Genomic DNA, 23,532 nt, shown 5'->3' with positions numbered 1-23,532 from the left:
ATTATATTATATTATATTATATTATATTATATTATATTATATTATATTATATTATATTATATTATATTATTATACCTGGTCTTATAGCAAAATAAGACCCGGTCTTATATTAATTTTTGCTCCAAAAGACGCATTAGAGCTGATGGTCCGGCTAGGTCTTACTTTCAGGGAAACACAGTAGCAGCCCCTGTGTGTGGAGACTGTGATCTGGGCAGGGGACTCTCAGACACATGTCCTGTACGGCTTCAGCCATCTTGGGATCCACAAGGTCGAGGACGGAAGCTAGAGGCAGAACTGTGTTTTTGCGGGGCTGATGCTTACACAACTGGAAAGGGGCACGGGAAGGAGAGGCTCTTTAATAAAAAGAAGACAAAATTATCTTATTTTTGCAAAAACATTTGACTGTGGGAGCACATTGCTAGGGCCCTTGTGTAGAGATAGGCATATTCACTGACTTAGGAGGCAAAGCAAGGTCAGTGCTGTAATTCAGGCCCACACGGAGGGTGAAGGGGGTTGAGAGCGGGAAGGAATCAGGAAAGGCTTTGTGGGAAGTAGTCTAGAAGACTGAGCAGAGCTGAGCCGAGGGAAAGGGCGGAATGAGTTTGTGAAGCCATATCAGGACCCCAAGTCTTAGGTTCTTTCAGGTAGGGGAAGGGAGCGAGGTCATATGGGGGAGTGGGGGTAGCTGGGAGGAGCCCGGAGGTTAAGAGGGTATGCAGAACTGAGCTGGGGGTTCCATGGTTCTGACCCCAAGCTCTTTCTCCATCCTCTGTCAGCGCTTCTATGTGGCCACATCACGGCAACTGAAGCGGCTGGAATCTGTCAGCCGCTCACCCATTTACTCCCACTTTTCGGAGACGGTGACTGGCTCCAGTGTCATCCGGGCCTACAGCCGCAGCCGGGACTTTGAGGCCATTAATGATGTTTGGGTGGACACCAACCAGAGGAGCTGCTACCCCAACATTGCCTCCAACAGGTCAGAAGCCTCCCCACCCCCCACTCCCCCCAACCCGCACTCCTCCTGGAGCTCCTATTAGGGGTTCTGCAGGAGGGACCCTGGTATTCTGCGTCCTAGCCCCTCCTTCCCCCTGAACAGAAAACTGCCCCCTTCCTGCACCTGCCCTATTTCCTCCTTGTCTGATCCCCGCAGGTGGCTGGGGGTCCGAGTGGAGTTTGTGGGGAACTGTGTTGTGCTATTTGCTGCACTCTTCGCTGTGATTGGGAGAAGCACCCTGAGTCCAGGGATGGTGGGCCTTTCTGTGTCCTATGCGCTACAGGTACACAGGGGTCCAGGTCCCAGGGCAGGGCCACCACTGGGACACAGGTCACACAGGTGTTACAGGTATCTCCTGAGCACCTTGCTCTGCCCAGGGTGGGAACCAGCCACAACTTCGGCTTGCCAGGACTGTGAACTCACAGTCAAGTACGGAGAGACACTCCACAAGCAGGGGGTAATGCTGGGTGAGCAGGTCTTGGTGGAGGGAGGAACAAAATGTCGTAAGAGCACGGAGGAGAGTCTTTACCTTGGGGAGTTGGAGCAATTATCTTGCAGCTTGTCCCCAAAAGACAAAACAGAACTTGTCTTGACTGTGCACAAGGTCTAGGTCCATCCGGACAGTTCCTGGAGCAGGAAAGTGTGGGTTGGAATACACCTCATTTCACATGCCTTCAGAGAAAGTACATGGAGAAGATGACCGGAGCCTGGGCTGGAGGCCAGGCAGGTCACTCTGATATCAGCCTGTATTGCCAAAGGGTTACATAACTGCAACTGGAATTTTGTGAAGTAGATCACATTTTCAATGCCTCAGCTCGCTCAAGTCTTGAATGCTTTGGTAAACAAAGGATGATCCAGACAGATCAATCTTCTCAACCTGTAATGTGCATGTGAATCACCTAGAGATCTCGTTAAAATGTGGATTCTGATACAGTAGGCCCAGGATGGGGTTCAGGATCCTGCATGTCTATCAAGACTCCTTGGTACACAAAATGCGGTCCAGGGACCAGTTATGTCAACATCGCCTGGGAGGTTGTTAGAAATGCAGAAAGAATCTCAGGTCCCACCACCCACCTACTAAGTCAGAAGCAAAGTTATCTGGGAAGTCTTTCTTGTACACATTAGTGTTTGGGAAACACTGGGCTAGGTGGCCCTTGGTTAAGTCTGTATTGTCACTGCCGAGGTATAGTTGTGATTAGAGCTCCAGGTGGCACATTTATGGGCTTACCCAGAACTTCCCAGGTCATACATGGGACAGGAGCATAACCAAGGAGCCTGAACTCCTCCCAAAGCCATTTTTGGGGGAGTGGAGATTGCCCTTCCCATGACCCAGTCCCTTTGGCCAGGTGACATTTGCTCTGAACTGGATGATACGAATGTTATCAGAGTTGGAGTCTAATATTGTGGCCGTGGAGAGAGTCAAGGAGTACTCCAGGACGGAGACCGAGGTGGGTACTGGGATGAGACTGGGGTGGGGGGATCTGGAATGGCTGGGGAAGGGTGCTAGGTGGCCTGCCATCCCTACACCCCATAGCCAGTCACTCAGGGGGCCCTTCATTTATTCATTCATCCATTCAGCCATTATTGAGTATCAACCAGAGTTCTGTGCTAGGAGGTATAGAGGATTCCCAATTGAGCAAGATAAAGGTCTGCCCTTAAGCAGATTCTGATGTAGTAGGAGAAATAAGACATACTGCAGGGCTCTGGGGTGATGCACCCAAAGAGGGCAAATAGGGCGGGGGGGTCATTCAGCTGGGGTGATCAGAGAAGGTGAGCATCCAGCCAAAGATATCAGCTTGGTTGAAGGAGCAGCAGTGGGGCAGCCTGCCCTTTGTTGGGGAAAGGGAGTGAGTTGTCCTCCACTGGGGGATTCACACTTTTCTCCATTCACACCCTCCCGTGGGCACACCACAGACCTCTGCATGCCCAGAAGCTGCACCATCCCTGAGATCTCTGTGTCAAGGATCCCTCTTTTAGACCATCCTTGGCATCCCTCTCAGCTCATGTATTCCATGCCCTCTGCTATCACAGTATTTTGTCCTCACTGGGACTTCCAATCCTGTGACCGGCCTTTGTCCCTCTGTCCATCAGCTCATCTAGCCTGGATTTTATGCTCCACCAATGCCAGTGCTCTCTACTCCCTTGCTGCCCTTCTCTCTCTCACTCACTCTCTGTGTTGCACTCATCTACCCCTGCCTTCCCCAAGCATGCCCCCGTCGTCCCCCACTCACTGGGATCTTCAAATTCTCCTTCTTTATGTCTACTATTCCTGTTTCCCCTGTTTACACACATCATCCTGTTTCCATATCCTAAAAAATTCTGCCACCAACACTGCGGCCCATTCTTTTGTTATCTCTTGGTCCGTTCTAGCTGCTTTGCTGTTTTGACTGCTGACAGTCTGGCTTCCTCTGCCATGAAGCACGGCTGACTTCATGGGTGTGTGACCTGTGCAGTCACACAGGTCCCCAATCTTAAAAAGGCCCCACGCTTAGAAGGGCCTCATACTTGGTGTAATGCTCTGCTGTCGCCACCTGGACATTCTTAGTAATGTTTGGACGAAAGGCCCCATGTTTCCATGTTACACTGGGCCTCCCAAATTATGCAGTCAGTCTTCTCTCAAAGCCACCATCATCTTACGCCCAATTTATTTTAAAAGCCTGACTAGTCACTGTTTCCACCTTCTCCTCTCCCTTTACCTGGTGGCAGCTAGAGGGATCCTTTAAAAACACATCAAATCACATCATTCATCTGTGCCCGGCTCTCTAATAGCTCTTCATGTTAATCCTTAAAATGGCCTGCAATGGCATTCTGGCTCCCATGAGGGGGCCACTCGCTACCTGTCTCCTTCCTCTCACCTCTGTCCCTGTGCTCCAGAACACACCTGGAGGCATTTGTACTTGCTATTCCCTCTGCCTGGCATGTCCTTCCCCCAGATATTCACTTGGCTTCTTCTCTCACTTCCTCCAGGTCTTTATTAAAATATCACCTCCTCCAGGAATTTTTCCCGGACCGCCCTGTATAGTACAGCAACACCAAGCGCTTCTCAGCACTCCTCACCTTCTTACATTATGTAGATTTGCTTATCTGTTGATCGTATGCCTCTCTATACCAGAATGTAAGCCTCAGGGGAGCAAGGACTTTGTCTTACTCACCACTGTGACCCCAGTACCTGTCACAGAGTAGCCACCCAAGAATGATGAATGATGAAAGGAGGAGCTAGGGCAGGTTGGTGGGGGGGGGGCAGGCAGCTCAGGAGCGTGGGGCACAAGGAGAGAGGAGAGGACAGGATGGGGTGGTTTGGGAGCAACTCTGTGGGAAATAAAGGCAGAGGGATAAAGGATTCGTTGAACCACAGGGTGGTCCGTAGGAGCATCAGGGACTCTCCCCCAGGGACCATGGGAGAGAAGGAAACTGAAAAGTGGGAGGGCCCAGGCTGGGGGAGAGGTGCCACCCTGATGCAGAACCTGTCTTCCGCTCATGGCCAGGCTCCCTGGGTTGTTGAGGGCAGCAGGCCTCCCGCGAACTGGCCCCAGCAGGGCGAGGTGGAGTTCCGGAATTACTCTGTGCGCTACAGGCCTGGCCTGGAGCTGGTGCTGAAGGACCTGAGTCTGCGCGTGCATGGTGGCGAAAAGGTGCGCGTGGGTGGGTTTGTGCCTGGGAAGTGGCCATACTCCTTGTGGGGAGTGTGGGTCTTCGGGAGAGCAAGTGCTCCAGCTCGAATGCTTGCTCCGCCTTTCTGGAGAAGTCCTGCAGGTGTCCCCACTGACCCCTTGGCCTCCCCCTGACAGGCCCTTCCCCACCCCCTCCAGGTGGGGATCGTGGGCCGCACTGGGGCTGGCAAATCATCCATGACCCTCTGCTTGTTCCGCATCCTGGAGGCTGCGGAGGGTGAAATTCTCATCGATGGCCTCAACGTGGCAGACATTGGACTCCACGACCTGCGTTCTCGGCTGACAATCATCCCCCAGGTACGAGCCTGACATGTACTGGCCACACTGGCCAGCGACCCTGGGGGCAGACCCCACCCCTGTTCTGTAGCTTGAGGTCCAAGACTGGGACCTCTGTCTGGGAGGCTGGAGAGCTGGACAGAGCAGAACCATAGAGTGGCCACCTGTCATGGACCTGGAAGGGTCAGACGTACCCTGGCCCAATCAGACCCTGCCCGTCAACCTCCTGGGCCAGCAAATGAGGCCAGAAACATGAGACCCCTGAAGCGTCTCCCCACCCCTGAGGTATTCTGTCCCGGCATCCTTGTTTCACAGGTCTGAATTACATTTTACTTTTACTGGCTCCTCTGGGGTATTTTTTTCCTGCTGACTGGACACTTGGGAGTCAGATTAGCGCTCCGGACTCTGCTTTAGCGGAGGATTTTGTGATTGGCAGAGCTGAGGTTTATCACTGCCCCACAGGCATTTTTCTATCTCCTTGGCCATTGCCTCCCTCCTGGAGGGCTAGGGACAGAGTGTAAATGCTGCCACGTCAATCCTTTCTTTTCCCTGACCCTAGGGCCCATGGCACCCTATGGGGCCTCCCGTCTAAGGCCTTGTTGTGTCCCCAGGACCCTATCCTGTTCTCGGGGACCCTGCGTATGAACCTGGACCCCTTCGACAATTACTCAGAAGAAGACCTATGGCGGGCCTTGGAGTTGTCCCACCTGCACTCTTTTGTGAGCTCCCAGCCAGGAGGCCTGGACTTCCAGTGCTCCGAGGGAGGAGAGAATCTCAGGTAACAGCTGGGAGTGGGTGGGTCAGAAACAGCACACCCTTTACAGCTAGGGGATCTAGCATCAAATGACATGGAGTCAAGGCTACCCCCTCCTGCCCTTCGCACTCCCATCTCAGCCTGGGTGCACTTAGGGGGCCTTGTTTTGTCTTGAACATATTCCGTGTCCCAGGCACAGTGCACTGTCTCACTGATTCCTCACACAAGCCCCAGAGGTCGCACTTCACAAACGAGGAAACTGAGGCAGGCCCAAAGTCACATAGCTGGGAGAAGGCATGCCTGGGACTTGAACCAGGTCTGGGAGATTCCAAAGCCCTATTCAGTCTTGTCCAATAGATTGTCCATGCCATGCTGGCCTGGGGAGGGTTTGTGGACTGAACCTGTGGAGCAGGTAAAACGAGAGCGACAGCGTTTTAGGGAAATCATACATATTTTTCCAAGATGGATGCAATCTCTTCTGTAGTTTAGGAATGGACAAAATGAGCTCTCCAGGCCCTCCTTTGCTGTCTCATAGCCTCAGATTTTATATCCCCAGCCGCTGAGCTGTGCAGCAGGGCGAGTCAGAAGTCGCTTCTCACTGAATCTAAAGACTTGTGCGTCTCATACCTGTGTTAGCTGTGTGATTTGGGGCAAGTTGCTTAACCTCTCTCCACCTCCTTTCCCTTCACTTTAAAATGGGAATAATAACAGTCTCATACCTCTTTGCACCATGCTGCCCAATAAAAATATAATGTAAGCCATACATGTATAATTAAAATTTTTTCTAGTAGCCACATTAAAAAGAGAGAGAAAAAAAACACAGATGAAATACATTTTCGTAGTGTATTTTATTTAGCCCCGTATATTGAAAATGTTGCCTTTTCGACGTATAATTGACCTAAACGTTACTAGGGATATTTTCCATTTTTCCTTGCTAAGTTTGAAATCCGATGTGTATTTTTACATTTACAGCACATCCCCATTCAGACTGGCCACATTTCAAGTGCTCAATAGCCATATGTGGCCAGTGGCTACTGTTTGAACAGAGCAGTCTTAGGGCCATTGTGATGAAATGGAAGGCACTTGGCCGAGATTTACTCCGGAGACGTTTAGCTACTCATATTTACTCTTATTACTCTACTTGGTCCATACACAGACTCTCCCCAGACCTCAAAAGCAAACAAAAACCTTTATATTTGCTCGGCACTTGGTAGTCTTCACAACACTTTGGCTTCCATTGCCTTGTTTAATCTTTACTACAGTCCTGTGGGCCAGAAATGAGGCTTCATCGTATAAAGTTATTTGCCCAAAGCTAGCAACGGGAGGAGCAGGAACTCAGGGAAGCGAGAGCTTTTGCCCGAAACCCTTCCCTGCTGCGTTATAGCCACCAGTGAGACACTTCCACTCCCCAAGCAGCCCTGTGAGACTGAATGTGCATTTTACCGGGATTTCACTTACCCAACAATATTGGGGGTGGCTGGTGGACAAGCCTAGGCTTCCAGACCCTGCACCCCATCACCCCATACGGTAGTTGTTTTTTGTCCCATTCTCCCATCCTTCCTTGCCATCAGCACCTTCCCCAGAGCGTCCCATCCATCCCCACAAATACCAGGATCTGAGACAGAAATCGGCTCCCCTCCTCCTTCGCTGAGCTCGTAGCCACTTTAAATATAACCTGTATCCTGTGCCAGTCCCACCATAAATCAGCCCTGCGTTCTATCTGGCAGCTCATTCTGCTGCCAAAACCTTCATTAGTTGCGGGAATGGGCCAGGGAGAGAGTCTTGCCTTCACTCGGGCTGTGATGACTCACCCCTTTGGGAAGGACTGAGGTATTTGTCCTTGGGTGTGGGGGTGCTGCAGCTTCTGTGGTTGGGAACACAGCCTCACTTTGTTCACTAGCCCTGGCTTCCAAGGCAAGAGGTTGAAGGTATGCGTCCCGCCCCCTCCTCCACTTCCCCAGTGACCAGACACGGGCAGTTCCCCAGGTCCTCCCCTGCCCTGCCCTTCCTTGTTCCCACAGCAGAGCCCTGGCCTGTATTTCCCATGGGAGTGGGAGATGCCTGTCTGAGTTGTGTGATATTTGGCTCAGCGGGATGGTGTCATATATGCAAACACCCAGGAAGAGCCACTTAAGTGTGTCCTTACTAAGGTGGAGACGACGGATAGAGTGAAGCCTCGTGGCACCAGTTGAGTGAGGATGGGGAAGAAAGCACAGAAAAGACAGACTGGAGAGTCAATGTTGTGGGGCATGGACTCTACCCTCGAGGCCCCTCATTAATCCTCTGGTGTCCAGACCTTGACTCCAGCTCCTGTTGTAAGAGGCCTGGGAGGAGGCAGAAATGAAAGAGGTTAGACAGAAAGCCAGTCCCGGGCCCTGGGAAAGGAGTAGAGACAGAAACAGTTCGGGGAATGAAGCCTGGAGACAGGTGGGGGGTGCCCGGCTGAGATGTCTGCCTTTCCGACTCCCAGTGTGGGTCAGCGGCAGCTGGTGTGCCTGGCCCGAGCCCTCCTCCGCAAGAGCCGCATCCTGGTTTTGGACGAGGCGACGGCAGCCATCGACCTGGAGACTGATGACCTCATCCAGGCTACCATCCGCACGCAGTTTGAGACCTGCACGGTGCTCACCATTGCACACCGGCTCAACACCATCATGGACTACACCAGGTGGGGCACCGGCACCCAAGCAAGCATGGCCCTGGTGGTGTCACCTGGGCCATCAGGAAGGGGCAGGTTATTGGATGTAGGAGGGATGTGTGACGTTGGGCAATGTGCAAAACCTTCATGAACCTCTGTCTCTCAGGGTTGTAGAAGAGTCCATGAGATAAAGCGTTTAAAGTGCACGTGATCCCGGGAAACATCCCCTTATCATAATTCTCCCTAGCACCAGTTCCTCAGGGGATTAGGGAAGGGGCCCTGCCCTCGGATTCTTATGGCTTCCTTGGGGAGGCATCTCACTCAGCCAAAAGGAAAAATTGTGACCTATTCTCTCATTGTGCCCAATGTCAAGGTGTGGTGCTGGAGAACAAGGGGTGGGGCTGGGTGACTCACACGCGTCATGGAAGTGAGCTGGTGCTGGCATGGCAGGCTGGCCCCCTTGGAGACATGGGAGCTCAAAGGGACGAAGAGGAGGCAGGATGCTGCCACAAATCTATGCTGAAGGAGTATGGTGGGAATACACCGACAGACTTTCATTCACAAAATAAACACCCACAGGGCATGGACAGGGCAATGCGCGGCCCTTATCCCTCTTTCATAAGTGTGCCTGTGCAGCCCCCAGGGGCCAGGGCACCAAGCTGACAATGCCTGAGAGATACTATGGTCTGTCTGTTCCATCCTCACCCCACTGCCATCCAGGACCCCACTGGGGAAGAGAAGGGAGGGTGGGCAGGAAGTGCTGGGTCCTGGATCCAGAGAAGGGACGGGGCTGGGCTGAGAGGATCTGTTTCCAGGCCTAACTGAAAATGGCTTTCACCAGTAGCCCTGAGGGGAGAAAGCCTCCAATTGACCTTGGGGGTGGGGAGCTAGTCGTTCTAGTAGGGCCAGCAGAAATTAATCAAATAATCACACTACTGAATGTGTAATGAAAGGCTGCAGGAAGGAAGCAGGGTCCGTGTGTGGGTCTGAGGAAGCCAATTCATCCAGGACAGCCAAGACACTTTGTCTCCTAAGGGGAGACAAGCCCCAGCCGGGCCCAAAAGGATAAATAGGAGTTTGGGAGCAGGGGAGGAGATGGGGTAGGGAGGGAGCTGAATATGTCAGGCAAAGGATGCAACACATGCAGAGGCCGTGCGGTAGGAAGGCCATGTGACGCTGGGGTACAGAGGGCGAAAAGGGCAGGAAAATCAGATGAGGGGGAGAGAGGGGCAGGCCCCACATGCTGCACTTCGAGGACCATAGTGACCCATTCAGTCTGCACTCCAAGAGCAATGAGAGGCCCCTGAAGGGAGGGGCAGCCTCCTGGACTCCAGTATAGGCAGTGACCAGGCAGTGATGTCCACAGACACACTCCTTCCAAGGACACGTTTCCGGGCACCTCATAGATGGGGAAAGAGTGTGGTTCACACCGCCCCATCGAGGGGCATCTCCCCAGGCTTGGGAGACCTCTCTCCACTCTGGCCTCACCCTGGGAGCTAGCCTGTTGTCTGTACCAGGTGCAGCCTGTGATTAGTTGGCGGGATAACCTAATCCCAAACCTGACTATATGTGTGTGGGGGGGATGGGGGTGGAGGGAGATCCACCCATCAGCGGCAGCCAGATTTGCAGCCAAAGGCCCAGATTCCAGTGTCAGGCCTCACTGCAGACCAGTTTCCCGCCGTGTGCCTTTGTGAGTTGGCACAAAGCAGATGGAAATGCACAGGGCCCAGTGCACAGGCCCGTGGCTCCCTGCGCACAGTCCTGTGACCCCGGCCAGGGTAAAGGCTCATTAGCGAAGGTTTTCGGAGCCCCGACTAGCAAAGATGAATAGAATCCTTGTGTTTGATCCTAGAAACCGCCTCGTCTGCCAGGAGAGCAAACGGAGTGGCTAAAATAACCAGCCTTGCAAGTGTGCACATGTGGTGTAGCGGCTGCGTTGGGTGGGTTGACTGAAACAGGAGGGTTGGCATGTCACTGCAGGGCTTGAGCAACACCCAGGGCAGGGTTGGGCTGTGAGGCCAGGTCTGAGCGGGACGGATACCTGACCACTTCTTTTCTTTGGCTAGGGTCCTGGTTCTGGACAAAGGGACAGTAGCTGAATTTGATTCTCCAATCAACCTCATTGCAGCCAGAGGCATCTTCTACGGGATGGCCAGAGACGCTGGACTTGCCTAAAATATATTCCTGGGATTTCCTCCTGGCTGTTCCTGGTTTTCCTCAGGAAGGGAAAGGACACCAAATATGTCTGCAGAATGGACTTGAAGGCAAATGCTGGGGGTATTTGTGAGAGTTTTGCCTGTAAAGCACCTCACAGGGTAATCGTGCTAAATGCTGCAGATGAGAACGTGAGGCCCACGAGGTGCCTGACACGCCGGAGGTCACAGCTGGTTTGAGGTGCAGAGCCCAGACTTGTCCCCAGGTGTCCTGATACCCAATCTTGTGTTATTTCCCCACTACACTGTTTTCATTCACTTCACTGAATGACCTCCCTGCCCCCTATGATTTTTCATATTTTCTACTCTGAAGTATTCTTTTTTTTTTTTTTTTTTTTTAATAAAGCTTTTTTCCTCCTGGAACAAAAGATTGCCAGGCCAGGTTGTCCCTAGGAACTGAGTCCTGTACTCTGGAGTGCTGGCCTGAATCCATTAAAAATAGAGCACCGGTGTAAGGAAGCTACATGGTCAACATGTACACCCAGATGTAGGCTGTCTCTGCTTGGTCACAGGTGTGGGGGTCAGGACCTTTGGGGGAGGCAGGGAGGAAGGGAAAGAGGCAGAAGTGGACTTTATACACATCTACATGGCTGCAATTATCTGAAGACTATAGATCCGAGAGCTTTGGGCTGGAAATATTTTCTTCACAGCCAAAATTCCCTGGGTAATTGCCAGTAGTTCCTGCTCTGTTGTGCAGATATTATAAAAAGGTGAGAAATAAAGCCCCTGAAATCTGACCCAAGCCCTCTTGGGAAAGCTGCTGTGAACACCTCCACATTTATGTCGTCCCTCAGACCTCAGCCTGCTTCTCTAGGGGCTGAGAAGTGCGTGGTGCTTCATTTCCTTGCTCCTTTAGAAGTCTGTTCCGGACAGGTCCCCATAACCAGTGAGGCCTCCGAGTCATTCATCTTCCTCAGTCTGGCTGAAGCTGAATGTGGGAGAGGCACAGAGCAGCCCAGGCTGCCCCTGCCCTGACGGTCCCAGGCTGGTAAACGATATGAGGGAGTGAATTAAATTTGATTTCTTGAGCAAGCCAATCATTTATTTTCTACAGGTCAGAGTCCACCTGCACAAGACCTTATGTTTGAAACGGATCTCTTCTTTGTTACCTTACTAAGTTTTCTGATCTCCTCTCTCCTTTCCTCTACCTTTCTTCTTAGTATGATGTGACCGGTTGTGGATGATGGTTTGTTATCTTCCCCCACCCTAAGTCGTTTGCAGTAGGCGTGGAGATGTCGCCTCTGATCTGGTTTTTCTGTATGCATTGGGTCGGCCTGAGCTACAGGACCATTTGTTAAAGGTTAATCACATTTTGTTTTGTCTTTTTGTTTTTTTTGGCAGGCTCTTTCTGCTCAGGATGTTTGTGAGTGTATGGAAGAAGACTTCCATCCTTGTGATAAAGCAAATATGAAAGCACAAAAGCCCAAATTATTCTGCCTCTGCTTGGTGCTAAGAAAAGGTCTCTGCTATGCTCACTGATTTATTAGACCAATTTGGCATGACGTCTGCTTTGTGAGGCTCTGGCTGCCCTAAACCAACAGAAATGCAGATTCATTCAGCATCATTGTCAACTAAAGATTCGAAGGTGTAAGGCTGTATTTCCTCTCCTGTCTTGGGAGTTTGCTTCTGAGCTCATCGAGGCCCTGACAGGTGCTGACAGCCCAAAGGAGAGGCTCAGTTGTGTAGAGTAAATAGGATAATCAAAAAATGTGGTTAATAGAGGATGACCTCCATCTAGCTGGCTCAGCTACTCTGGGGAAATGAAGCTGACTGCTGGGAACTGGGAGGAAAGACACTGCACGAAATATCTGTCTCCAGGTGTCACTGATAAGGCAGGAGCACCAAAGCAGCAGAAGGATGCAGGCTCAGGTGGGAAATGGTCCCTTCTAGTCTTCCTCCGGAGTGTCTCGTCCCTAGGACTGTCCAACAATTTGAAGCCCCTATGATTAGAAGTATACTGCTGTTTAGGAAGGCCAAAATTAAAGAATATGGGCTCGGTCAGTTAATATTTAATTTTAATAATACTTGTTATATTTGAACAGTCAGCACACAAAGAAGAAAAACCTTCAGTGAATGTTTACACTGTGTGAACTCATGCTTTAAATATGCAGTGGAGGAGGAGGGGTGAATTCACAGTTAACAAAACTAAAAAGAAATCTTTGTTATAAATTACACAAAGCATATAAAAATATTTCTCTGAATGCATAGATTAAGACTTTAAACTCACCTACCAGCAACTGTGCAGTCTTATCCTACTGCCATACATACAAGTCACTTAACCACAGAGGACTTTGTAGAGGAGAGAGACCAGTCAATGCAGGGCCCATCTCTCACCTGAGATGCCAAGACCTTCGCTCCCCGTTTCTTAAGCCCTGGAAATATCCTGAAGCTACTCTGCAGTCCATCTCCCGGCCAGGGGCCTCCACTGCTTCACAGAGTCTCTCTTTGACCTGGATGGCTGGAAGAGTTTTAACCCCAGTGATGTAGACATGAATTAATACTGAATTTATTTCCTCCAGGTAGAACTAGCCTTAATTTTATCAGTCAATTGTAGCTTTTTTCAAAGGAAAGGGGAAAAAAGGTTAGTATACCTAAATAACTAGCATCTGATTGGTTGAAATCAAGGGAGGTTTCTTATTTAAAGTACTTCAGAGAAAGGGAGTAATAAATAACCTTTACTCTGCTATGCAAACACTGTACAAGGGTAAGTAAGTCACCATCAGTAATTGGTGGAATATAGGTAAGTCGCTGAACAGTGACTCCGTGAAGCTGGCCATGAAAACACCTCACCTCAGCTCAGCATTTGGGCAGCAGCAGGAGGCCATCATCTTAGCACCACATTCGCTTGCACTGACATATTCTGCACATTCTCTCTCAATCGTGTTCCAATAAAATTAACACAGTTAGGAAGTTAAGTTTCGTTGGAAACTATAGGCACTATGGGGAAAAAGCTTCTTACGACAGGGAGGCTCTTCGACAGCTGGCTTCCAACCCCCGCTCGCCTGTCGAAGTGTGCTCGTTCTTATTTCTAAAGTTAAGCTCTTTTAACAAGACAGCGGCTTTTCTTTTAACGTTGATGACACTGAAGGAAAGGAAAAGAATACTTGAATGCATTCTTTTAAAAAATTCTTATGTCATGCTCAAGCGTTTAATCGGGTGTGTTTGTTTTTTCCAGAACAAAGCCTGGTAGACTCACAATTGACTTTGTTAAGTGGATTGGTGTGGGTAGTGGGGGATCCCCAAGATCAAACAATTTGCTTATAAAAGAAACAGATTTCAGAGTTGTGTAAAAATCCTAATAATTTCAAAATAACCTTTATCTTTGATACAAAAATAAAGATGCTAACTCCTTTAGCTCAGTTTCCCACAATAACCTTTAAAATAGCAACAGATTCAGTCTCAAAAATTGCTTTTCATTTCTAGTGGAAAATGAAAGTGGAGAACATGAACAGGCAATGTTTGTGCTCTTCTTGTTTGGTGCAATTAAACAGATAGATGACAGGAATCACTTTAGAGTTTAAAAAAAAAAAAGCGGTTGCTCTGTTGGAAAGCATCGGAGAGCCCTCTAGTGACCATGAAGGGGAGTTAATGCAGCGATGACAATCTAGGCGACGGCAGACTAGAGACAGAAACAGTCATGAATGTTGACAAAGGAAAAAGTGGGGGAGGGTAAGCTCTTTTGGTTAACAGCAGATTTACAACTAGGTAAATGTATTCTTAAATACTTTTAACCTGAGTAATATTATAAATATGTTATATGAAACCTCAGTCACAAGACACACTAAAGCCCATTTGTCCAGTACCTGTGCTTCCCCAGTTTTCCTCTCCAGTTAGTTCACATTTCAGAATTGTGAGCACGCAACCCCAAGAAAAGTGCATCCTGGGCCTTAGGTGCACTGTCAACAGGAGTAGCTAGAAATAGGCTCTGCTCCCTCTCAGCTTCTGCTTAGACAACGCTCTTACATGCTGCACGTAAAACACACTGGATGGAGAACCGTCGCTTCTGCCTCTCCAGGCCACTTCTCAGGTGTTCACAGCTTTGAGCAATAGGTTTATTGTGCACCAAGAGGCTTGGAAGAGTGGCACCGCTGCTTGGGGGTCAGGGGCTTCCTACCTTGGCAGAATGATGTTAGTGGGCACGGGGGCCCTCCCAGGCGGCCAAGGCATTTAGATCAATGGCTTGTCCTTGGCCCAGAGGTGACGCACACTGTCACAACGCTCAGTGATAAAAGTCCCTGCCGCATTAGTAAGTCAGTTTTGAAGCTCTCCTGTTGTAGCAAGGCCTTTCAGTCAGTGTGGATGCAGCATTTCTGAACAGAAAATTATTTTCACTTATCATTAGAACCAGTTCTAGCTCTTGGAAATCTTGGAGTCGAGCAACGTCTTTATCCTAAAACAAAAATAGGTGAAACAGATTAAGAGGCGCCATTTGTCTCTATATATTTGGTGACCTGTGTTGGGTTGATATGAGTATCTTGGCTCATTTTAAAGCCTAGAAGCAAAAGAAAAAAGAAAATTCCTTTTGGCAGGCTGTCAGTGAGAGTGCAGGGAAGTCCGCAGGGGCGTGAGCAGGGTTGGAATGGTGGAGCCATTAACAGCAGCTGCTATAAGATGAGCACACCTTGAAGCGAGAAGCAGTGCAGGAATCAGTTTTCCTCAGGTGCTCTGAGAAGCCAGAAACCTGATGTTCAAAGAACCCAGAGATGTTGGGAGGACCACAAATGTATGTGGGTTTGCCATATAATTTAACCTGGTTCTGACAGTGCACTAAGGTAATCCTTACAGATCACTATAGAAATAGCTGAAAATGGGTATATGTGAATGATAATTCAGAAAATTCTCTCTGGTAGCCTACAACTTTCAAAAATGCAATGTCCCTACAGACCCAGTAGAGGAAAAGAAAGCTCAGTGATTACCTTTGGCAAACCACTCTTTGCTCCCTTTCTATTTTCTTTTCATTCCTTCAAGTATGACTTATATAACCAAGGAGGAAACTGGATGTTTTCCAAATGCAAAAAGCAACCAACCACTCATGTTTAACAGACTTGCCTTACCTTTCTTACCAGCGTATTGGGTAACTTTCTGATCTTCTCCACCTGATCCGGATTAACACCCAGCTCACAGCAACTCACTCTGAGTAATTCTTGGTAGGTGAGTTCCTGTCGGTCCAGTTCAATTTCAATGAAATCATTTTCTCGAAGAGATGGGTTCTGAATCCTCACCTTGAGTACCAGCTCTAGAAAACACAGGGATAAATGTCAATGAATGGTTCTGGCATGATCAGCCTATATAATTTAAGATCTTTTCCAGAAGATGGTTATATTTAACCATACCCCATGCTGGAGGCCTGTGCCACCCAATGAGAAAAACCAAACACCATCAGCAGGATTCGCTCAGGCCTAATTCGGGCTCTGCTGGCACAGTTTCCTGCATTGTCTTCCGTGCATCTAAGACTGTGGTTCACAAAGTGAAAAGGGGGTGGGGGTGGGGGGTGGGGAAGAGGACAACCATCACAGCCGTACAGAAGGATAATTTACTTCTGCTGCTGGAACTAAGGAGGTAAAGGCTAAGAATGGGTTTAGGACTCAAACTGCACAGCAGGGGAAGAAGAGAAGTGAAAGGAGGCATGGGTAAGATACGAGTACATGAGTTACTCTAAAAAGATTTAACAGTTGAGGATCTCGAGGTATTTATGAAGTATGAAATTCCTTGCAATAAACAGTAAAAGGGCAAAAAGCTAATAAAAAAACTAATAAAAATTAAAGTAATTAGGATTTCAATTCAGTAACCGTAGTAAAGGGAGGCATTTTGGCTTCGGGACTAAACACCTTACTGCACCAGAAAGTAAGGAAATGCTCCAAGAATGACAGGACATGTCCAACGGACATAAGAACTGGCTTGAAGAAGCTCCCTCTGGGCAAATATGGCATCAAAGTAACAGTAATGGATTATAACCCAGTGAATAAAATAGGAATCTATGAGCTTATACTGATATGAACGGAGGAGAAGGGAAATCCCTTCTTTCCAGTAGAATACCAATAAATAGAGAAAGAATGACAGGAAATCATATCCTACAAAATAATTGGCCTGGACTCTTTAAAAATATTGAGGTCCAAAATGATAGAGAAAGGCTGAGGAAACGTTACAGATCAAAGGAGACTAAAACAACATGATAACTAAATGTAATGGGTGATCCTGGGCCGAGGGCACGGTGGAGGGTGTGACGATAGCTACAAAGGCCATTGTTGAAACAACTGACAAAATTTAAATATGAACTGTGGATTAAAGAACAGTATTATATATCAAGATTGCATTTCCTAAATTTGATAATTGTACTCTGTACAATTATGAAAGAGACTATCTGTGTTCCTAGGAAATACACGCTTAAATAATTCAGAGTAAATGTGTAAAAGGTAAACAATTTGTGAATCTGAGTAAAGAGAGTTCCTTGTACTAGTCTTGCAACTTTTCTGTAAATCTGTAATTAAGCTCAAAATAAATAAGTCCCATCCCAGCTCCCTCAAAAAAACCAGGAAGTAAAGCACTACACCTCTGGACACATCTGTCCCTTTGCAGAGGCTGTTTGCTAATAAGGGGTTACCTTGCATATTAAATGGAAATGCTCCAGTGAAGAAAAATGGCTGGAATGCTGGCGCTGGCCCTGCATATGTCCCATTTTGAGGCTCCAGGGACACTGGTGGCTTGGACGGGACAGAAGAGAACAGTGAGCGACTCTGACTCACTGGTGGCTGACAAACAGGACCTGGTTTTGTGCTTTCTGGTGTTCTGAGTATAGCAGAGGGGGCAGACACATCCCCGTTTTGAACGAGTGCCAAAGAGGTTCGATCCTGAGGAAAGGCCCCTAGGAGGGGAGGTTCCCCAGCGGGCAGTAATGGAGGTGATCCATCTGCAGGGGGTGATGCAGGAGGTGTGGAGGGACCCCCATTCTGCAGCTTGGCCGAATCCTCTTCCACAGGGGTGTAGCTAAAAGGGAAAGCTGGGTTGGCCAAGTAGTTGGGAACAAAGGGCGGTTCTGACTCCTTCAGCTGGGGCAGGTTGTCGCCATCATCATCGTCTTCCACTTAAAAAGAAGAAAACACAGAACTTTTACATAGTCCTTTAAACATTACTAAGAAAAGAGTGTCTTGTGAAAGCTAGTGTCCTTTGGGATATGACAAATACTTTGGTCAGTGTTTAGTGTCTTTTCAAGTCAAAAAAGAAAAGAATATTTCGTTAGGTTTATAATTACCATTTTTATCACCTTAAATTTTACAGATTAAAAAATAAAACCTGATATTGCCTACCTTTCCAGAAACAGCATGGAATTACTATCTTGGCATAGTAATACAGTCATTGCTTTTAGAAACAGACGGGGTGTTTGAATGGCATCAAGAATGCAGCCAATAATAACACAAGTCTTTAATTTATTTGACAAAATCAAAAGTTGCCCCCAAACGCAGACTCACCTCCCATAATCTTCCTGATTTCTCTCCTTGATGTTAATTGGACTGGCATTTCTCCTTTTGTGGTAAGAATCTCTTTGTCAGCTCCTGATTTTAACAAGTAAGAGACTACCTGACCATGATTGCGTTTACATGCCCAGTGTAAACAGGTCCTGTCCCAAAGAAAAGGAAAAAATAGAGTGATTTGGGATTTCAAATTCTGCGTGTTAGTAAATAAATACATGCAAGAGTTCAGCTAGCACCAGGAAACCAGGCTGGCAATCTCAACTTTTCTTTTCAGAAAGCAGACGATCAAAATATTTAGTATGCTTACAATTTATTTTTAAATTTCATTTCTGGCCCTTGGGAGAAACGAGTTTATCCGAGGAGCTTTAATTTCCATGGCTTCCAGAAGGCTGGCAGGCTGGTTGGCCAGATGAACTCTAATGGTATTGCTGAGAGTTACTCTGTCAGTGTCACTCATTAGATTGCCCCAGTCTCTCTAAAATATATCTTTATATTGCCATATTCCTTTCTAGGCATTATGGAAACTTGCTTCATATGCATCAAATATCACTTGAAGAATAAATATTATCAGGCAAATAACCATCTTCTATCTACAAGCGTGCTGTGCTGCTAAAATTATCATCATCACAGCAGATATTCCTGTCTGACACTCAGTTGCTCTCTCTTTTCCTCTTTTTCTTTCCTTCACACACACACAAAAGGATTTCCAAATTTCCATTTTTAAAAAAGTTGGCTTCTCTAGTTCTCTCTGGGCTACAAACATACCCTCATTGGCTTAAATGCAAGGCACTGCACACAGACTTGAATTCCTAAGGCATTGTTAAAATGTATATCAACCACCAAAACTTGAGAATTCTTCTAACATACTAGACTCATTTAAGTTAAAATGAATTATTTAATATTGTACACATAGGAGGAGATTATGCACACTCTGAAGGGTTATTTTAACACTGCATAGAAATATAATTAGTATGCCAGCAAAAACTCCATCTTAGCAGAAATGAAAGGATTCAGAGCTACTAAATTCATCCCCAGTTGCCAAAGCTGAATGATATAATGGAAGGAAAATACTTTTTCCTGCTCGGTTTTGAAATGTCCTCATTCACCAACTCTCCAATTGCACTGCGAGTTCAATTAGAGCTTATAGCCAAATACAGATATGGTAAAGAACAGAACATATGTTCAATAGTGAGGATTAGGTCACTAACCTGGGAAATATAATAGCTAGAAAGTTCATCTGATTCCAGGAAAAAGCTGATTTTACCCTGGGCACCTTAACATTTATGACTTACAGCTTGTCTGGCTGTCTGGGAGCAACTCCATTGGTTCCAGAGTGACATTCCACAATAGTACTCATTAGAATTAGATTACTCAGGTGCCTTTGAGGGGCACTTTATGACGAAAAGACTGCCAATTTGGGAAATATAAGGGAAGAGTCTTGATCTAGACTTCTACAACATAAGCTCCAGGAGAAGATAAGAAAGTATCTGCTTGGGCATACATGTGCTTAATTAACATTTTGCTGAACGAGTGAACCAAGAAGATAGATGTTGCCAGGTGTAGAAGGATCCAAAGCGTCCTTGTCTCTGGGCAAACCGCAGCCGAGACTATGTTTGTGTGTGGATATCTGTGGCATAGGTTTGAAAAGTGAATAATTATAATAAGCGAGCGCTCAAAAATGAATGGAGCATGATGAGAAAAATATGTTCCCTTTTGGAAATAAAGTGCTCACTCGCTAGTAGTAAATCATGACGAATGTGTTCATGACAAGCTTGAGAGTGAAGGAGGTAATTTACGGCCAGTGGGTCTGAGAGACTCTGGGAAAAGCCACCTAGCTAAAATATCACCCTTAAAGTGGGGTTAAGTCAACCCTGCGCCCTACGTGATCATTTACAGTCAAGACCCGTGTGGCTCTGAGCAGTCATAGCTCAGAGCCACTGCCGCCAGGCTGTATTTTCAACTTCTTCATGAGCCATACTTGTTCCTTAAAGCCACGGGGTATGCATGACACTTCAATTACAATTGATGTGGGAGTTCTATCTTTGAACTTCAACTCCTGAAGCTTTAAATTTGCAGCCAGAATATTCTATTAGTGTTGGGAAGTATTTCAGACCAAAGGGACTGGGCATCATTCATCAGTGCAGAAATTGTGGTTACTGAGCAACCAAAAACTGACAGCAGTAACCATCCTGCTTTCAATGTTAGAGAGTAAGTTTTTAGAGCATAATCTTTATATCTCATTGTCCAGCACACTGCTTAATAATAAAATAAACACAGATATAATGCTTTACATGATGTACATTGGTCTAAAAACATTACATATATTAACTTATTTAATCTTGTAAACAACCTAAGCAACCCCTAGTTAAATACTGTTATCAACATTTCACAGATGAGGAAACGGAGGCAGTCAGCAAATAAATAAACAAAACAGTGCTTTGTGGTTAGTGTTAACGGCACAATAAATAAAGCGAGGAAAGGGATTAGGGGATGCCAGAGGCAGGGGAGGGGCAGGGTGCAATTTTAAATTGAGGGTCAATGAAAGGCTCACCAAGATGACATCTAAGCTAAGACCTAAAGGAGGTGAGGGAGTCAAAGCATTTTAGATGGAGAGAAGAGGAAACACAAAGGCCTGGAATCATGGCTGTGTCCTGGTGTTTCAGGAACAGCAAGGAGGCCAGGGGAGCAGAATGAAGAAAGCAAAAGGGCAAATCCAGAGACGAGGCATAGAGGTGAGGATGGAAGATTGGGGGACAGGGAGTAGAAGCTATAGGGTTCTTACTCAGAGTGGATGGGACCCATCAGAGGGTTTTGAGGAGAGTGAAATGATCCGGCCTATATTTTTAGTTAGGCTGCTGTGTTGAAAAAAGACTATAAGGTATAACGGTTGGAAGCAATGATCCAGGCGACAGAATTCTGACTGTAGCCGAAGGTGGAGCTGGCAGAATTAGTCAATGACTGGATGTGGGGTGTGAAGAAAAGACAGAGGGCAAGGAGGGCACCCAAAGCTTCTGGCCTGAGCACCTCAGATACTGAGATGAGAACACGGAGCAGCAGGCTTGGGGCAGTCAAACCGATGAAAGGAGACTAGGAATTCAACCTTTGACATGTTGAATTTGAAATGCCTATTTAGACATCGGCCCCAATTAAATCTATGAGAAGTCTCTTCAGGTTATTTCAGATTCAACTTACATTAAGACCTAAGTGGCTTTATTAAACAATTCATGAATCGGGCAGTATCCCATCTAGCAAACAGAAGGGAGCTCCGAGAAGTTGCACAAAATGGAAGATTTTTATAGGCAGAAATTGGGCGGGACAAGAAATTTATTAACATAAGGCAAGAAAGGGTCATTTTTTTCAGACAAGTGTGCTTTTCTTCAGGGAAGGGCAACAGGGTTCTTATCAGGCAGATTACCACACTAGTACCGATCAGGAAATCCCAGACTGATTGGCGTAAGGTCACATTTCTGGGATGGGCTGAAACTGCAATTAAGTCTTGGTTTGCCGTCCTTGGGACCTTGGGCCTGTTCCTTTTTTTTTCCAACAGTGCCTACTGTGTGGCAGGCATTATGGTTAGGAAAGTGGGGTCTGAAAGTCAGATGCTGGGTTTGTTTCCCAGCTCCACTAGGTACTGTAAATGCTATGACCTTGGGGAAATTACTTAATCTTTCTGGGCTTCAGTTTCCTGATCTGTAATGGAGAGAATAACAATAGCTATGTCCCTGAGTAGTTGTGAATAATACATGTAAAGCACTTAGAACCTCGTTTGTGCTACTGAGCAAGCTCAATAAATGTTAGCTATTTATGTTATGCTTCATCTTGTTAAATGTTCACAATATTCTCCTGAAATAATTTGAAAATGAAGTGACTCCAGCAAGTTGGAATAGCTAGGCAGGAATGGACAGGAAAGACCAGCCTCATTCTTCTACACAACACTGCCTCTCAGTGCCAGAACAGTGATTCACAGCTTGTGAAATTCCAAAGAATGTCAGAAAAGGTACACACAAAACAGCAAGCTTGTTTGCAAACACTTTTAAACAAAACAAAACAGCAGTATCTGTCTCCTAGGTTTCTGAAAAGTTACCCAGGCTGTTTTCTTTAGAGTAAGGAGGTAGATAGATTTGTGAGGAGTCAGGAAACTGTGGTTCTGGTCCTGGCTATTATATTAATAGTTGTGTGACCTAGAGCAAGTTATTTTCTGGGGTTAAACCCATCTCCATTGTTGCTTTCAGTTCTAAACGATTCCACTTAAAAAAATAAAATAAAACATTTGCAAACCGACTTTTACTCTAAGCCAGCAAAGTAGACTGGATCAAATATTTTAAATTTAAATGTGAAGAAGGCAGAATAATACCACACTCAGTAACTTAACACTAAAAATTTGACCACCAGCACATCTTAAAATGAGACTCCTTAGTTAACTGGGAAGGACTCAATTGCAGGCAGGCATCTAAACCCTTGGATCAAATTCTGTATCTGAACTTGTAAAAGGAAAACAAAGCAAAACACTCTAGAGAATAAATGAATGAGCCTTCCCTCAAAAGGCAGCTGTCGGCAGCAGCAATCACTGCTGCAGTGAGACACAGAGAAGCAGAGTAGTGATGCAAGTGACTGTTTTTTTTCCCTGGTCTTGGTAAAAGAAATCGTGCTAATTTATAAGATTCATATTTGCTCAGTTGCTTATGCTTTTTGCTCTGCACAGTTGTGTTCTTCATTAGCACCTTTGGCAAAATAATTCAACATTCAAACTGGGATGAGCTCCATATTAGTGTGAGAATCGTAGCCAGCACCGTTCAAGCCAATTTCGCCAGGGGATGCGGGGATCGCGGGGGCGCCAGAGGTCGGGTGGGCGCTGCCTCGGGAGGACCACGTGGGTCAGGATTTAGGCAGGCCGCGTGCCGAACTACACCAGGTAGGGGGGCCCGGCTGGCCTCAGGAGCTCACAACCTCAGAGGCCCCAGGCGCCAGGCCACGCCTTTGCTGGTGTCGCCCAGATCACGGGCGACCGTCCGGCGCCCGGGCCCGCAGCTCTGACCCTGGGCCTCCCCCGCTCCCCACTTACCAGCCGTTGACCTCATTTTGGGAGTTCACATCCACCCCGCTCTCCACCAGTTTCTGCACCTCCCGAATGTCCCCCAAGGCCGCGGCCTCCCGCAGCCTCTCCTGCTGCTCCTTCTGCTCTAGGAGAGCGCTCATCTTCCCCTCGGACTCAGGTCCCACCTGGGCCCGCCCTCCCGCCCTGCCCCGCTCCGGGCCTGTCAGCGCCGCCGCCGCGGCGGCCCACTCCTGGCCATGGGGAGGGAGAGTGGGGACCGCCCGCCCTGCTCGCGCCGCCGCCTGCGCCCGGCCCGGGGCTCCTGCTCCCGCCCGCCGGCCGCCGGCGGCTGGCTCAAGCCTCCTCCCCGGCCGCGCCTCTCGCAGGCCGGCTCCGGGGGACCCTATTCAGAGTGACAACGCTGACCCAGATATTTTCCGTTCCTACCCTCGGCCCTGGCGCCCGGGCAGGCTGTTTATGTAACT

The 23,532-nt window shown here is 47.6% G+C and overlaps 2 protein-coding genes across 5 annotated transcripts in view; one reads left to right on the top strand and one right to left on the bottom strand.

The window, feature by feature from the left end:
* ABCC3 (ATP binding cassette subfamily C member 3) overlaps positions 1-14,087 on the top strand; it is a 52,066-nt gene extending 37,979 nt beyond the window's left edge. For all 3 annotated transcript variants that reach the window (XM_033089412.1, XM_033089413.1, XM_033089414.1), the window contains 8 exons: positions 777-976; positions 1,151-1,277; positions 2,341-2,442; positions 4,480-4,626; positions 4,804-4,962; positions 5,553-5,719; positions 8,166-8,360; positions 10,397-14,087. In XM_033089412.1, coding sequence (XP_032945303.1) covers positions 777-976; positions 1,151-1,277; positions 2,341-2,442; positions 4,480-4,626; positions 4,804-4,962; positions 5,553-5,719; positions 8,166-8,360; positions 10,397-10,505 — 1,206 coding nt within the window. In that variant the 3' untranslated portion in view covers positions 10,506-14,087. The remainder of the gene's footprint in view (positions 1-776; positions 977-1,150; positions 1,278-2,340; positions 2,443-4,479; positions 4,627-4,803; positions 4,963-5,552; positions 5,720-8,165; positions 8,361-10,396) is intronic.
* Positions 13,936-23,252, bottom strand: ANKRD40 (ankyrin repeat domain 40). 2 transcript variants are annotated; one of them, XM_033089415.1, is made up of 5 exons: positions 23,075-23,252; positions 18,010-18,158; positions 17,145-17,624; positions 15,598-15,779; positions 13,936-14,933 (listed from the first exon to the last, which is right to left on the bottom strand). In XM_033089415.1, the coding sequence occupies exons 1-5, from the start codon at positions 23,206-23,208 to the stop codon at positions 14,787-14,789; spliced, it is 1,092 nt and encodes a 363-aa protein (XP_032945306.1). In that variant the 5' UTR covers positions 23,209-23,252; the 3' UTR covers positions 13,936-14,786. The 2 variants fall into 2 exon arrangements, with proteins under 2 accessions (XP_032945306.1, XP_032945307.1); XM_033089416.1 differs by having other exon boundaries at positions 18,010-18,093; positions 23,075-23,241.
* Positions 23,253-23,532: the final 280 nt, after the last annotated feature.

This window comes from Rhinolophus ferrumequinum, chromosome 21, assembly GCF_004115265.2.
Source record: "Rhinolophus ferrumequinum isolate MPI-CBG mRhiFer1 chromosome 21, mRhiFer1_v1.p, whole genome shotgun sequence".
NCBI lineage: Eukaryota > Metazoa > Chordata > Mammalia > Chiroptera > Rhinolophidae > Rhinolophus > Rhinolophus ferrumequinum.
The sequence above is the reverse complement of the archived record's forward strand: the minus strand, read 5'-3'. Positions and strand labels throughout refer to the sequence as shown.